Source organism: Crocodylus siamensis, chromosome 2, assembly GCF_052110815.1.
Source record: "Crocodylus siamensis isolate JL-2025a chromosome 2, ASM5211081v1, whole genome shotgun sequence".
Classification (NCBI taxonomy): Eukaryota; Metazoa; Chordata; order Crocodylia; family Crocodylidae; genus Crocodylus; species Crocodylus siamensis.
This window is the reverse complement of record NC_143396.1, coordinates 282,489,576-282,504,466: the sequence shown is the minus strand read 5'-3', so window position 1 is coordinate 282,504,466 and position 14,891 is coordinate 282,489,576. Positions and strand designations below refer to the sequence as shown.

The following is a 14,891-nucleotide window of genomic DNA, read 5'->3' as shown; positions in this document are numbered from 1 at the left end:
TTAGACGTTCATGTCTCCTACTCATCATTGTACCTTTCGAACAATGCATTCCCACCCCCAAATAGATAAGCACCAGTGCCAGGGAACAGAAGTGTGAATGCAAGCAGGAGAGTGCACAGGCTCCAAATTTACTAAGGTAAATGTCCCCAAGTCCATAGATCTGCAGCCTTTACACCAGTAAAGAATTTGGTCCAGCATCCTTAACTTAAACAGAAAAGGAAAAATACCAGATGTACCTACTTGATGCTCACTTTGCTTTCCCAACTTAGGGAATAAAATAGAAACCATGAATTGTCCTTTTATTGAAAACCTTTAGCAACCAAACTGTACTGAGCTGTGATTTCTGAAAAATGTAAGTATGCAAATTAATTTGGTGAACTAATTCAGTTTGGTGAATTAATTCAGTTAACTTTTGTATTAGACATGAACAACATGTATCTGGAGGCTTCCCAGACATGCACATTCAGACAACACAACTGAAAACTTAATGCTGGCATTTCCTAGCATTTGACTGTGTCAACTCAACATGCTTCCCCAGGGTCAGTTTCTCAGCTAGTAGAGATGACCAAACCCCAAGACTTCAGCTCTGAAAGTCTGTGTTTCATAGCAAACCATCTCAGCTTTCTCTCATTTCTCTCAGGACTAAAAAGAAATGAAAACTGTTCTATTCAGATCTCCAAGTAAAGAGGGGGAAACAACAACAGAACAAAGGGTTTCAAAGGCTTGAATCAACATACTTTTAACTGATCAATAAATTCCATTTTCTTTGTTTATAAGCGCTTTCAGCTTGAATGGAAACCCAAAGTGGAAACCTCCAAGAAAACTAAAGCAGAAACAAGGTTACCAGTGCCTCTGTAGTTTAAACATAGTTTGCTTTGATTGCTTCATAGACCTTCAGAGCATCAATAAAATGATGAATTTTACATTTGGTAGGCTGCAAGAATAGGAAAACAAGAGCAATGGAGCTGTTAATGACACAAAGAGCTCTTGCATAGCGTGTGGACACACAACATATTTGCACTGGCTTTACACTGATTTACACGTGGAACAAAAACAAGACACGCAGCCCTATGTGAGTGGAAAGTCAAGCCAGCCCTGACTCTGAGGGTGGAAACAGACAGTGCCTGGGGAAGGAGCCCACCCATAATTCTAGCCGGCTTCAATCCCATTTCAACAGTCCTTTATTTGATGCAAAGGGCCTATTACTTCTTCCTTGCCACCTAGTGGCAAGATGCTACAATAGCACTCACTGTGAGCTGCTACCTTGGGCTGCCTATAGATTTGCTCCGACGCACTCTAATTAGACCTGATTAATTGAGTTTGCTCCACGTTCTAATCAGAATGCTCTAGAGTCGCCTCGGCATCATGCATCTTAAGCCCCCTCCATTTCAAAATGGCCAAGGGGGTGCTTTAACTAAACCTCACTTAATGAGTTTTAGTTAAAGCGACCCCGTGGCCATTTTGAAACGCAGGGGGCCTTAATACACATGATGCTGAGCTGTTTTAATTAGAGCACTGCCTGCTTTAATTAAAATGCAACCCCCCCCCCCCCCCCTCCCCCGGTACACATGCCTCCAAGCACGGCTGTAGGCAATCCTGCTGGTCACCTACCCACCCTGACATTAACATAACACGTGTGTGTTCATATTACATCAGTGTAAGTATGGCATGTGCCCACATGCCGTAGTCTGGTTAGATTTTGAACATTTTACTCACACAGATGACCAGCTGCTCACATAAATCTTTCCACTACAGTTAATAGGCCTAATCACAAAGTAAGGTACTATACGTAATATTAATTAGGGGATCAGAATCTCGCCTCCACAATAAAATTTCCCACAATATTTGCAAGATAGTGTAGGCAGTAACAGTAAAAATAAAAAGTAAAAGTAATAGTCTGCTACTGCAAATTAAGGAAATGCTACTTGACTTTTTGATGAGGAATGATGACAGTCATTTATTTTTACCAAATCAGCAAGGGGTTTTTTAGGGGTTTGGTTTTTTTTCTTTTTTTTTTTTTTTTGTCGGGGGGGGGGGAGGGGGTTGGTTTGGTTTTTTTTTAAACAAGATTTCCCTCATTTCTGAATTCAACACCAATTTAGGAACTTGAGTTGTCTGCACTCAGACCAAATTCTCTTCAGACATTCGTCTGATAACTGGAAGTGACAAAGCTTGAATGTTAAATTAAAAAGTAATTCAGTACTTTAATGTTCTGAAAAGGCAAAGCAAACTAGTAATGTATTCCAGGTAAAAATAAGACCCAATGGGTTTAGCAAAATGTACTCTGCAGTTGTATTCTCTGTTTGAGTCAAGAGGTAAAACAATGCTTCCCCTAGCACTAGACTACAGAAAAAACAAGAATCTTTACATGTTTTATCAGTACAGAAACAATCAGTACCAATTAGCATTATAATGGCAAATTGCATTCAATATTCTGTATGGCAAACATAATAGTTGGAGTGTAACTATACTGCTCTGTCGAACATGATCGATCAATTTTATGTTTAAATTACAATCAGTTTATGATAACAGTAAACCTGTAAATTTTCAAATCTCTCATCTTCACATATAAAGAGCTCTTTTTAAGGTCTTGTGCTGTAATAGCAAACCTCTTCACCAGCCAATTTTAATCTCAGGTACCCGGGGAATTTAGAAAGCAACTTCCTTTATTATATAAACTCTGTTTATCACAGATTTAATTTAATTTCGTCTGCCCTGTTGGGTACACATCGGGGAACTCCCACTCCCACGTCTTCAATCAATCACTCTGTCTTTCTCTGCCTCGTGTGTTGCTGCTATTTATTACTTGTCAAGTGCTAACAGCATGTACTGTACAAGACACAAATATCCAATCCAACGCATGCCTGAGAGATTACAGTCTTGACGACAGACGTACAGTAGCAAACGAGCATTGCTGAGACTCTCGGGGTAAGGGCAACCTTTGATATTTGTTCCCTTTTTCTTGCACAGGCCATTCATTATTTAACATGTCTGTGCTCTTGGCTCTTTCCCAGGCATCTCCCCAAGACAAAAGAGCCCCCTCAATGCCACACAGCCATCAGTTTGCAGAGGACTCTTGTATCCCTAGTTGGTTTTATAGAGTTACTGCTGGAGGGTCGTAGTGCAAGGAAGGTCATGTTTAGTGGACGATTATATGGCTTATCAAAGCTGGGTGCGGGTCAAAGCAAGATCCAAACTGTTTGTCAGAAAGACTAGATGCGATGGGATGCAATCTTCATGCACATGGCAGAACTAGGCCCAGAAGGAACCAAGCTGCCCCCGATTCATAACCTACAAGCTTCAGACATTTGCAAGTTAAAGCCTGTGTGTGCATGTGTTTGGGGGGGTATATAGGGGCTCAGAGACCCTCAGAAGCTCAGTGGATCTGATTTTCATTCACACTAAGGCTTTTATGCACAACTCTGCCATAGTAAAGAGGCCTTACTGTAATGAAAAACCGGTCAAATCAGTATCATCCCAATGCCGAGCTTAAGACTTCCTGAGCAGTAACTGTAATACAGCAGACACAAAGGGTGAAATCCTGGCCCTCTGAAGTCAACGGGAGCTCTGTGATTGACTTCAATGGAGCCAGCATTTCATTTGAAGAGGTTTTATCCAACTTGAAACAGCTGCAGTCCTTTCCCTCCCTACTTGAGCTGACACGGGGTAGAACATTACGGCAGTCTCATCATCAATGCTGCCTAAAAAACCAACCGTTCAATAAAGAAATCTGATTCCCTGCTACCGTACAGACAGAGGAAAACACCCACGCAAAGTGCCCTAGTGAGACCTGGGAAAGCTCTGGTTTCCTCTGAAAAGTATCACTAGCCATTCCCAGCACCGTACCAAGCTCCAAGGTGCAAGAGGGAGGGAACAAGCCAAAGACAGGAATGAAGTAAATGCCAGGTGAGACGTGCCAGGGGCAGCTATACTAACCAGTCACTCACTGGGTGCGTGTTCAGAATCCTTGCCAACGAGCACTGTGAATAATAAGGTTGAGTTTTGAAACGAGCATTAGTCCTAACTATATCAAACAGTTTTCAAAAGGTTTTAGAACATCTCTGTAATGTATTCAAGAAGCCTTATATCTGCATATGCTAAAATGTACCCAAAGAGAACTATTTTCCTAAGTGCAATTACAGCAATTAGTACCGGGGGAACAGAGAGGCTTTTGCATGTGCAGCTGCCATTTAAACAGGTTGGAGCTGCAACTGCCCCTCAAGCCATCCCAGGGGAAATCTCTTAGAAGCAGAAGGCATCATCAGCTCTCAAGTTCCACCTGCTGGAAATCTTTTCTGTGTCCCCTTGCTATTGTGTACCCAATTAGGCATGCAATTTCTGGTGTCCCATGTGCCATACAAGGATAAATACATAGCATAAAGTTCTGGCAGTCTGATTCTCACGCCCGTGCCAGCTACTACAAAGATATCGTGCAGTCATGGGATCCAGCCAACCATGAATGGCCAGTGCAAAATGATATCCTGAGGTCCTGAAGACCTAATAGAGCACATCTTGGGTAAGGGACCTGACTGACAGCAAAGGGATATGACCAATGCATCTCTATACACCAGCTATTCCCAGTACCTGGGATAGCCCAGTGCTGGGCTATTTGAGGCTGCTGTAATTCATAATGGGACCGAAGCCTGCCCACTTCTGAACTGGACAACTACAAAGGTGGGACAAAGCTACCTTGGTCTTTTATTTCACTCAGGGCCTGCACAAAGCACAGCTCAACTGGATCCTGAGCTTCCAGGCACAGGTTCTGAAGTCTCTACATTAGTTATATTTCTGTGCATGTACACACATTTTTGCACTCAAAGCTATAAAACACACGACTTCTTAAAGAAAATAATAAGCACTTTCATCTCATTAATCTGCTTTGCTTTAATTCATTTAATGCTATGTATCAAATAAAATTATTTTGGGCATATGCAATGTAGCAAGCTGTCTTGCCAAATGTAGACTGAGAGCCTAATTTAGAAAATAAAGTAAAATAACTGCACCATGTCTCAACAATTTTTTTAAGCAGCATACAGACATTTCTGGGCTATCGTCTTCACAACTCCTCCTCCAGATACACAAAATATCACACATCATTTCTTATTCTAAGCCCCACATGTTCAAATCAGCAAACCTTAAAAAGACACAAACAGCCCCAAACTTGTTTCCTACTGCATTCAGTAGCAAAACTCCTTATTAGTGAAAATCTCAAATCTGTTCCTGTCTCAAGGGGTTTTCTACTGCACATTGCACCTAGTTGAGAATTCCAGCAAAGACTGGGATTTCTGCTGAGGCAGCATTGCTAGGCCCTGGAACAAACAGCAATCACCACACTGCACTTCTGTTTTTCCCACGGGACCCAAGATGATGGAGATGTGGAAAGTTTTACGCATTTCAAGTGACAGCCCTCTTCCCGAGGGGGCCAGGGCCCTCAGGCTCCCCCACCCCCCGTGCTCGGCTCTTCTGCACTGCACACAGTGATTCCACCAAGAATCAGGCGCAGAAAAGGGTGCCTTCCAGCCTTTAAGGAAAAGGCTGCTACTAAATATACAGACTGCAGAAGCAAAGTGCTAAAAATAAACCTGTCCTACAGTTTAACTTCACATGTAGGCAGAATTCATCTCTGCAAAGAGAACCAACGCATGGGTGTTCAACACATTGAACATCTTGCTCTTCAAAGCAAGACCCCGCACAGATTTGAACTCTACGTAAACGTTTACGTTTTAGAAACAGGAGGTAGGAGACAGCTCCAAACACTACATCCAAACGCAACGTGACGGAACACAAATTGTGGTCCCTTTTCTCCATTTCAGATGGAGAAGAATTGTCAAGGCCTCATGTTTTGACAGGTGCTGACCTAAGTGCTTGTTCTGTCTTGGTCCTGGGTTTAATATGCATTCAAAAGGCCTGGCAAGCAAACGATAGCTGATATGAAACACTGTAGAAAATAGAGACAGTAGCCAGAAGTATAAAAAAAGGAATTATGTAAAAGCAGGGGTGCGCAACCCCTGGCCTGCAGGGCTCCACCACGGGTCCAAAACTGTGGCAGTGAGAAAGCACTGACACCACTCCCCCACTGCCAAATTTCTGAACCCCTGGGGAGCCCTGGGCCCTGCATACCCAAGGTGCAAGGCTGGGGGAATTTGGTGGAAAGGTGAGGACAGCACTAGGTGGGTGGTCAGGTGGGGGTGGTGCCAGGTCCCAGGGGCCCAATTCCAGAGGGAGAAGTGGCACTGGGCCCCCAGGGACCACTCCCAGCATTCAGGGCATGAAGGGGGTGGTGCTGGGCCCCAGGACCCAATCCTGCCACTTGGGACTCAGTCCTGCCTATGGACCAGCCTCAATCCACTCATTTGACCTGCAGGGCCAATAGGTTGAGCACCACTGTATAATATTACGTAGGGTTTTACTTTCCAGTCTCAATGAGTTTATTGATTTAACTGCTATAACTCCATATATTACTATTTCATGATGACAATGCATGCCCACCTCCCTTACAAGAAGCCTGGTTACTCAAAGTAATCTTGAACTGGGAAGATTTCCCCTCCTTCCTCATGGATCACAGGTAGCCTGCTCTATTGTAACCTATTGTCAGTGAAAGTCTCTCAGGGTTATGGGATGCTCTGGACTCACTCCCACAGGAATGGATTAGCCACAACCTGTGTGTACAGCCCCAACCTGGCCTGTCCCACACCTGCTCCACACTGTACCGCCTGCCCATCGCATGTCTGCTGCCCCCTGGGTGGCTCTGCAGCTGGACTCCCTTTCCAGGTCCACAGTACTAGTGGGGACCTGCACCGCACAGCCCCAACCCAGCCGCCCCACACCTGCTCTGGACTCACCCACCCAGGTGCATCAGTGGTTGCAGCTGACCACAAACTGTTGCTAAGCTCAGGGAAAAGCAACCCCTCCCCTTCACTGATGCCAGGACCTTCCTGGTGCAGCCACCAGGAGCCCACACTGGACTACCCTGCATCTCCACCACTGTCACCGCCACCTCCGAGCTGCCCAGCGGGGAAGCAGTGGCAGCACAGAGCAGACGCAAGGCAGCCGAGCATAGGTTCTGGGTGGCTACAGCAGGACAGGTCTGGCAGCAGTGAGGAGCAGGAGCCGCTTTTCCCCCCACACTGAGCAGCAGTTTCCGCCTGGCTGCCACTGCTGCTGCTGAGCCTGGCTGGATGAGGTCAGGGCTGTGCTGGGCAGGTCTTCATCGGTACTGTGGGGCTGGGGCCAGTGGCAGCAGCAACCAGGGGACACCTACACCTGAGCTGCCTAGAAAGGCAGTAGGGCTGTGCAAAGCTTTGGTCCCCGATTCGATTTGGCAGAGATTCAGCCCAATTCAGTGGCTCAATCTCCCAATCTGAATCGAATCAGGAGTCCCTTCAAATCGAATCGGAGCCCTCCGAATTGATTCAGAGAGATTTGATGACGCAGACATAGACACAGCTTTAAATGTTTTTTCTACATACCTCAAGATACCAAGCAGCTCATGAATGCTGTGATCCTGGGGCAGATGGAGCATCCCATAGGAGCGTGGGAGGGTCCTCAGCACATTCAGCAGCAGACCCGGAAGTGGACCAGAAGCACTTCCAGTCCACTTCCGGGTCCACTGGGGAGCACGCAGGGGGACCCCCTGCACCTCCCCGCCCCCCAGCTTGGTGACTGGTGCCTCTGGGGTCTGGGGATGATCGCCACTTGGCAGCAGACCTGGAAGTACTTCCAGTCCACTTCTGGATTCACCGCCAAGCACACAGGGGGGCCCCCCGCAGTCCTGTGGGACACTCCATCTGCCCCAGCATTGCAGCGTTCATGACCCATGCCTACTACCTCGAGGTATGTAGAAAAACTTTTAAAGCTGTGTTTATGTCTGAATCGCTGTTTCCCTGTATCAGCATCGAATCTTCAGATTTGGATTCGGCCGAGTCGAATCAGGGACAGTGATCTGAATCATCTAATCAAATCACTATCCCCAATATGGGCCAAATCTGAATTGAATATGGCCCATTTCACACACCCCTAAAAAGGCAGTCCAGTCGTGGAGCTTCCCTAGCCCCACTGCATCCCCAGGGTGCTTCAGGACATGCCATGGCTGGACAATGCCAACCCCTGTCCTAGGCACTCAGTTGTAAGGGTTTATGACCATAAATTACAGCTGTCCTTTCCTGACAAAAGTAGGGGACAAGGCCTCCTGCAGACAAATGCCCCCAACGGCATAACCGTTCATCTGATAACACAGGGATGCAATCTGAACATTATGGGGGTAAAGGTGAACATGGACCACAGAAGAGTCCCTTTTGACTTAACAACTAAAGGAAATCAGGAGGGAACTTGTAAAAAAACACAAACAATAAAAAACTCCTACCATGCATATGGACAGAAGTCTCTTTGTTAAACTCAAATACCCCATTTCTCCTTAAAACTCATGACAGGGCCTAATTCTAATCTCACTCATACAGGTATGAACTGTAAATAATTAAAAGGGAAGGGAAAAATAGGCCCACAGTCTTAATAATTCTATTAATGCTATTAAAAATTCACCTTCATTCTGAAATAAAGGAAGATTTATTCAGGTTTTTAATGTTCCCCCTGGACAAAATACATCTTCTTCCATTTACTGTTTGTAACATTTGTACAGTTACCAAAAGCTACACAGTAAGTTATGAGTTTAAGAACTCAGACCCAGCAGCTAATTAAAAGAAAAGCTTATTCACCTTCAAAGCACGTTTGGTAGCAAACAATGTACCAGATTAAAGACAAATCTGTATCATAAGAATTTTTTTCTTTTTATTTAGGGCTTGAACCTACGAGATCATGAGCACTCTGTCCCTGGTCTAACAAGCCATACAGGTACGTGCTTACCTTCAAGTACCTGAGCAGTTCCACTGGCTTCAGTGAAACTACCTATTCAGTTCAATGGAGTAACTCGTTTGCTTGTAGCTAAACAGTTGCTTAAGGGCTTTAGCGGGTCACGGATAAGCTAATCAGGACATAAAACCTTCATAGCTATAACTTATACAGACTGCTTCGGCATCATAAACAGTTTGTTTTTAAACAAAGGTTTTTGAGATAAAACATACCACCCAATACAGTATTAATTTTCACTCGATACGCAGAATTGCTTTTCATATAGGCAGAGGGTACATACCTGCAAGTGCTACTTTTCTGCATCACGTCAGCTCGATGATATCCAGAGAGTTTACAAAAACCGTCATTACTATAAACTACAGGCCAGTCCACAATCTGGGCATTTCCCAGTAAAAAACTTGATTCTAAAAAAAAAGAAGAAAGAGAGGGAGAAAGGTTTGAAATTAACTGCCATACAAGATTAACATCCTTGTGCATGAAGCAACTGCAAAGTTACACATGATAAGTAGACATGAATGTAATAAATAAATGAACAAATTAAAACATGAGGAAATTGGGATGTTGAATTCCAAAATGAAAGGCTTCTAGTTTTGTTTCTAGTAGGATTCATTGTTTATTTGACACAGAAGTACTGAAATGGGAAGCAACCCTTATACAAGTCATGGAGTAAATGCCAAGATAAGAATCACTAATTATTAACATCTGGGTAGGACATCTCTTATGACTCATTTCTTCATTTACATAAAATCACATCTTGAGGTCAACCTCAGATTATGCTGTAAACTGTGTTTTTAAACGATAAATTGTTTGTGTGCAGAATCAGTGACAAGCCTGTTGAATTATAACAAAGACAAGTACAAATGCTGTGCTTTTGACACTCAAGGTTCCCCAAGTATTTCACAAACCTATACAGAGGCAATCACCTGTGGGGTGGATGCTGACAGCTCATGAGCAAAGAGAAGATTGCAGAGATGCACAATGTGCTATATCATGCTTTACTTAAATAGATCTTTAATATGAAAGCGACAGGAGCCCAAGGAAATCAGAAGATTCAAGGCTGAGCTTAAATAAAGCCAACAATAAACAACAGCTAAAGACAGCAAGTCCTTAGTTCAAAACACAAGAAGTGGCATTCGTTTGGGTGGCATAACATTCACGACTCCAGTAACAACATAAAAAGGTGAAGTTTTTTTAGAAGGCTGAATTATTTAAATACTGCTTCAATCATCTGCTCCTATTTAGTGGATGCCAACCGTTTATATGCATGGACTGAAACAGGCACATTAGGAGACGGTCCTAAAATAGCTTTTATTTACCAGTTTGGACCAATTCCTCCTGAAATCCTTTAAGCAAGGTATTTCAGAAGTGATAAATACTCAGTTTCCTCAAATGCACTCCTATGGCATGATGCCTTCATCAGCAATGCACACGTTCCTAGTACAGGGTTGTCAGCATGGTCCAAAGCAGGTTCTCAAATTACAGTCCATGGCCAGATTGCAGCATTGTACAAATCAGGGCTGCGCGACTCGTGGCCTACAGGTGGTAAGTGGCCCACAAGGGGTTAATATACAAACCCCTGGCTGCTGCCAGCTGCCATTGCCACCCTTGCTCCAGCTGCTGTGGTGGCAGTGGCCCGGGTCTCTAAGACGAGACCACGTGGCAGGAGGCCTGCTGGCCTCACAGCCCTCGTGGCAGCCGTTGCAGGGAAAGGATGGGTTGGAAACGGCTTGGGCAGTGGTGGCAACAGGAGGGCTCGCACAGCAGCAGCAGTGGGTGCGAGGGAAATAATGCTGTTTGGGTGGCAGGGCTCGGAGCCCCTGCAGACCCATGGCACGCAGCCTGTGCAGCATGTGGCCCAGGGTCCACGGCCTGTGTGGCATGTGTTCCCCAGGGGCTCTAAAATTGGATAATCATGGCATAAATGTTTTTTGCAGCTATGGACTCAGGAACTGTGACTACCGGACTGGTGCATAAGAGCTAAAACAGAGCCATGACAACTCCCTAGTGCACAAAACTGCAGTGAAAATAAAAAAATACCCTTCTCAGCACAGAGAAAAATCAGAGAAAACGCCAGTGTGGAATTTTTCACAGTTCTTATAATAGCTAAAGAACAATTATGCTGACTGCTTTTATTTTTTCAATACAGTTATGTAAGAAAAGATAATCAAGAAACTGCAGTTCAGCTTTGCTCTCACTCATGGTTTCTAATCTTGAATGTAGCATATCTAATCCAAACATTGTTCTATTGAATGTGGACAATATTCTGAAAAAAGGTGTTGAGTTTTTTTTTTCTCTCTCTCTCATACTTTACATCCCTGAACTGTTGACTAAGTACTCTGAAGATTTACTGAATTTTCACATGGGAAGCACAGTGAAAAATATTTAAGGAAAACTGAGGGGAGGACTGGAGGTTTGGGTTCTGTGAAATTTAGTGTTTGTAGACTCATGAAATTTGAGTTGATCAAAAAAGTGTTTTTATGAGCTGCTTTTAAAAACCTTGTGAATTTTGAGGGTTCCTGCTTTGCAGCATGAAACATTTGTTCATTCTGAATTTCTACTGAATGCACAGAAGCCCTAGACTCCACTGTATTACCGCAACACAAACAAGAACAATATGGCTTGAAATTTATACTGCTGAAGTCAAAGGAAGTTTTGCTATTCACTTCAAGACAATTATAATCTTACCCATACAGTCTATCCCAAGGACTTCTTTTCCCCCTCTCCTCTCTAGTCTGAGCACAATGACTGCTTTTCACTCTGCACCATATTCATCCTGTTTTTAAAAGGGATTTTCCCCCTCCTTACCCCATTTATTCACTTGCTATACCCCATTTATTCACTTACTCTTTAGGCAGAAGTTATCCCAATAATATTTGGGTGAGGGTTCAACATTTAAACCAACAGTATTTAACCAGGTATAATATGAGATTGCCTGTTGCTAACTGCTGTGGTTAGAAAAAAGGATCAAACAGGCTGCAGAGCAGAGTCCATAAAAAAAACAAAAACAAAAACACACATCCCAAAAAAACCCACATCCCAAGAAAATCATAGTGCAAAAGAGATGTTTAATCTTCAGAAACATTATCAGAGGTTCTTTAGGAGAACAGTTGTTTTATCCTGGCAACCCAGCTACAGTCACAAGACATGTACCCATCAGTAGCACCCAGTGGCATTTCTAAATCTGAATGCGAGATTTTTGATGTCTTGATTTGATTTGTATGCAGTGTGTTTGAAAGCCACCTGCACCCATTTACAAGAAATACTGATGTTTCTGCAAAATTGTCATCCCCAATTAATTCCAGGTAATCCCAGTAGCCTGGAAGCTAACCACAGATGTTCAAGATTCTGGTGTGAAATCTGGACGTTCCTTTGCAGGACGATCCAATGCAGGGAGAGAGGGTGTGACGTCACAGATATTACGTGACTTCTGACCAAAAGCAGGATTGATTTGGTCAGAAAAGAAATTACTTTCCTTTTTTAGGATTATCTTTTCTACGTAGTTTTTGACATGACCAGATGAAAATGGAGGAATACACTGATCATCAGAAAGGAGCTGACCTTTGCTATTATACACTTCTTTTAGCTGACTCACATACAACATTCCTCAAGGATATCATGTAGCTTTGAGACACATGGAGGGGAAGACAAGAGGTCCCATAATCCAGTTAACTGGTTACACAAATCTGCCAACAGCTAAATCTCGATTCTAGATCCCTGTTATGTAATTGCCTGAAAATGCAATCTGCACAGAATAAGATGGATGTTACAGTCAACATCAGACATATGGCGTGCTTGGTATTATATTTTTGAACACTTAAACTGCATTACATCTTGGGATTTCAGCGTGATCAAGGGTATTTATTAACTATGCCTGACCAAATCCATACAAGAGACTTAATGGAGTTTGATTGATTTTTCATTAAAAATATGAAATCAAGCAAAATGTTATGAGCAATGCACTAACTCAATCGTTATCAAAAAGCTCAGGATGAAGGAAAACAAACATACAAATTATTTTTATTTTTTATCTTCAACATCATCTCTCAACATTTGATAAAAGAAAGGCAGCATGTACGCTAGGGACAGACTTTCAAAAAGGCCTGAGCCTGAATTGATTCAATCTTTGCAGATTGGTCTAACCTGCCTAGGTTGAACCAGTTTGAATCCACACATTCCCTCTGGGCTGAAGAAATGCAGGCGCACACCTGCAGTGGCTCAGGCTAGAAGCCGGGGGAAGAGGGGGAAGCAGGCTAGAGAAGCCCTCCCTCCCCTTCTTTAGTGCTGAGCAGGGTGTGGGGCAGGGGTATGGCCAGGCCACAGCAGGATATTCAAATTAAGAAGGTCTGCTTGCACCATCCTCCCTGCTCAAGGGGCAGGTGTGTTGCCAGACCCAACCAGCACTCTGATGCAAAGAGGCGTGATACAGTGCATGCATCTGTTGATGATACTGAGCTTTTCAATCTCCCTCTCCCGTCTGCAGAAAACCTGATAGGTGAGGGACCCATCAGGGAGCTGATAACAGTGTTTATCAGCCCATCAACAAAACAAAAGCCTCTCTCATTAGTTCAAGCTCTTCTTAAACACCTTTTTCCAAGGAAGGAAGGGATAAACATTACCAGCTGACCTGCTGATTAGCTCTAAAAAGCCCTGAGTGGACAATGTTCTGTCTGCCTGTCCCAGTGAAATTGAACACACGCACACACACACACACACACACACACACACACACACACACACCCCCCCCCCCCTCAGCATTAGCTAGCATACCACATACCTAGGGTCCATGGGACTGGGCTTTGTGCTGTGGGAGATGGGAGGGAGGAAGGGGGGCACACCTGCTTAAGCAGTGAGCAGCAAGGTGGGGGGGGGGGTGAGAAGAGGCAGGGGGAAGCCAGGCAGATCCTGCTGTACCTGCAGTGGAGCTCTGGCTAGGGAGCAGAGGGGCAAGACCAGCCCTGATCTCTGGAGCAGAGATCACAGCCCAGGGCTGCAAAGCATCAGGGCTGCTGCAGTGGTTTAACTTAAACCAGGAAGGGGTCTGGGACAGGCACTACATAAATTGGTTTGACCCAAATCAGTTAAGCGTGACAGTACATTCAACCAGGTTTATCTTAAATCAGTTTCAGCCATTTTGAAACTGGTTTATTTGCACTGAACTTATGTTCTGCTACAGGTTAAAACCAGATTCTGATCCCTTAAACTGCTTTGTGTGTAATGTCCATCCCTAGCCCCTGTGTTTAAAATGTTATCTAAAACATGCTGCTTTAACAATATCATGTGTCAGCAGTCTAATATCCCAACTACATGAATGCGTACTTTGATACAAAACTATATTTCACTCAGTTTTATTCATGAAAGAGTTCTTTTTCTCCATCAAAGACACATCACCCTACTTTGTTTAATAATTCTTTTATAGTCCCTATGATGTTTAGGCTTTTCCTGAAAGAGGAGGAAAGAAAGGAGTGGTGGGGAATTACCAAATTTTACAGGATAACCAGAACTTCTACATAAATTAAATTTAGCTGCCCCTTCTACATGCTGGAAGTGTTGTCACCCATTGTCGCATATATTTTTTTCCTAACAATTCTATGGAGATATGTGCACAAGGATTTCAATAATTCTGAAACCCCCCCTCCAAAAGTACACAGATTAAATAGAGATCAAGTACTACATTTAATATTCAGCTGTTTTCAGTAAAAAAAAACAAGAACAAAAACAAAAAAAACCAACCTCTTCATTTTTATTCACAAAGCAGTATTAATCAAGTATGCACTGGACAGTAACTGTGGCATGACATTACCTGGCTCTCACAAGGCTGTGTCCACCAGTGGCCAAGCAGAAGTAGAACCTGGGAGTTCTTGCTCTAAATCCTCTATGTAACAATGAATATTTATTGTTCATTATAAAAAAATAAAAAAAATAAAACTGAGAAAAGCCCCAGGCCTCACCGTTCCTGGTGCAGTCTTGGGGCTTCAGGGGCTCCTGCAGAGCCCCCCACATGGCACAGGGCAGTAGGGATCGCCCCC

The 14,891-nt window shown here is 43.8% G+C and overlaps 1 protein-coding gene across 1 annotated transcript in view; it reads right to left on the bottom strand.

Moving 5' to 3' along the window:
* KCNH5 (potassium voltage-gated channel subfamily H member 5) overlaps positions 1–14,891 on the bottom strand; it is a 275,224-nt gene that overhangs the window by 237,409 nt on the left and 22,924 nt on the right. The window contains exon 2 of the mRNA XM_090034229.1: positions 9,146–9,269. Coding sequence (XP_089890355.1) covers positions 9,146–9,269 — 124 coding nt within the window. The remainder of the gene's footprint in view (positions 1–9,145; positions 9,270–14,891) is intronic.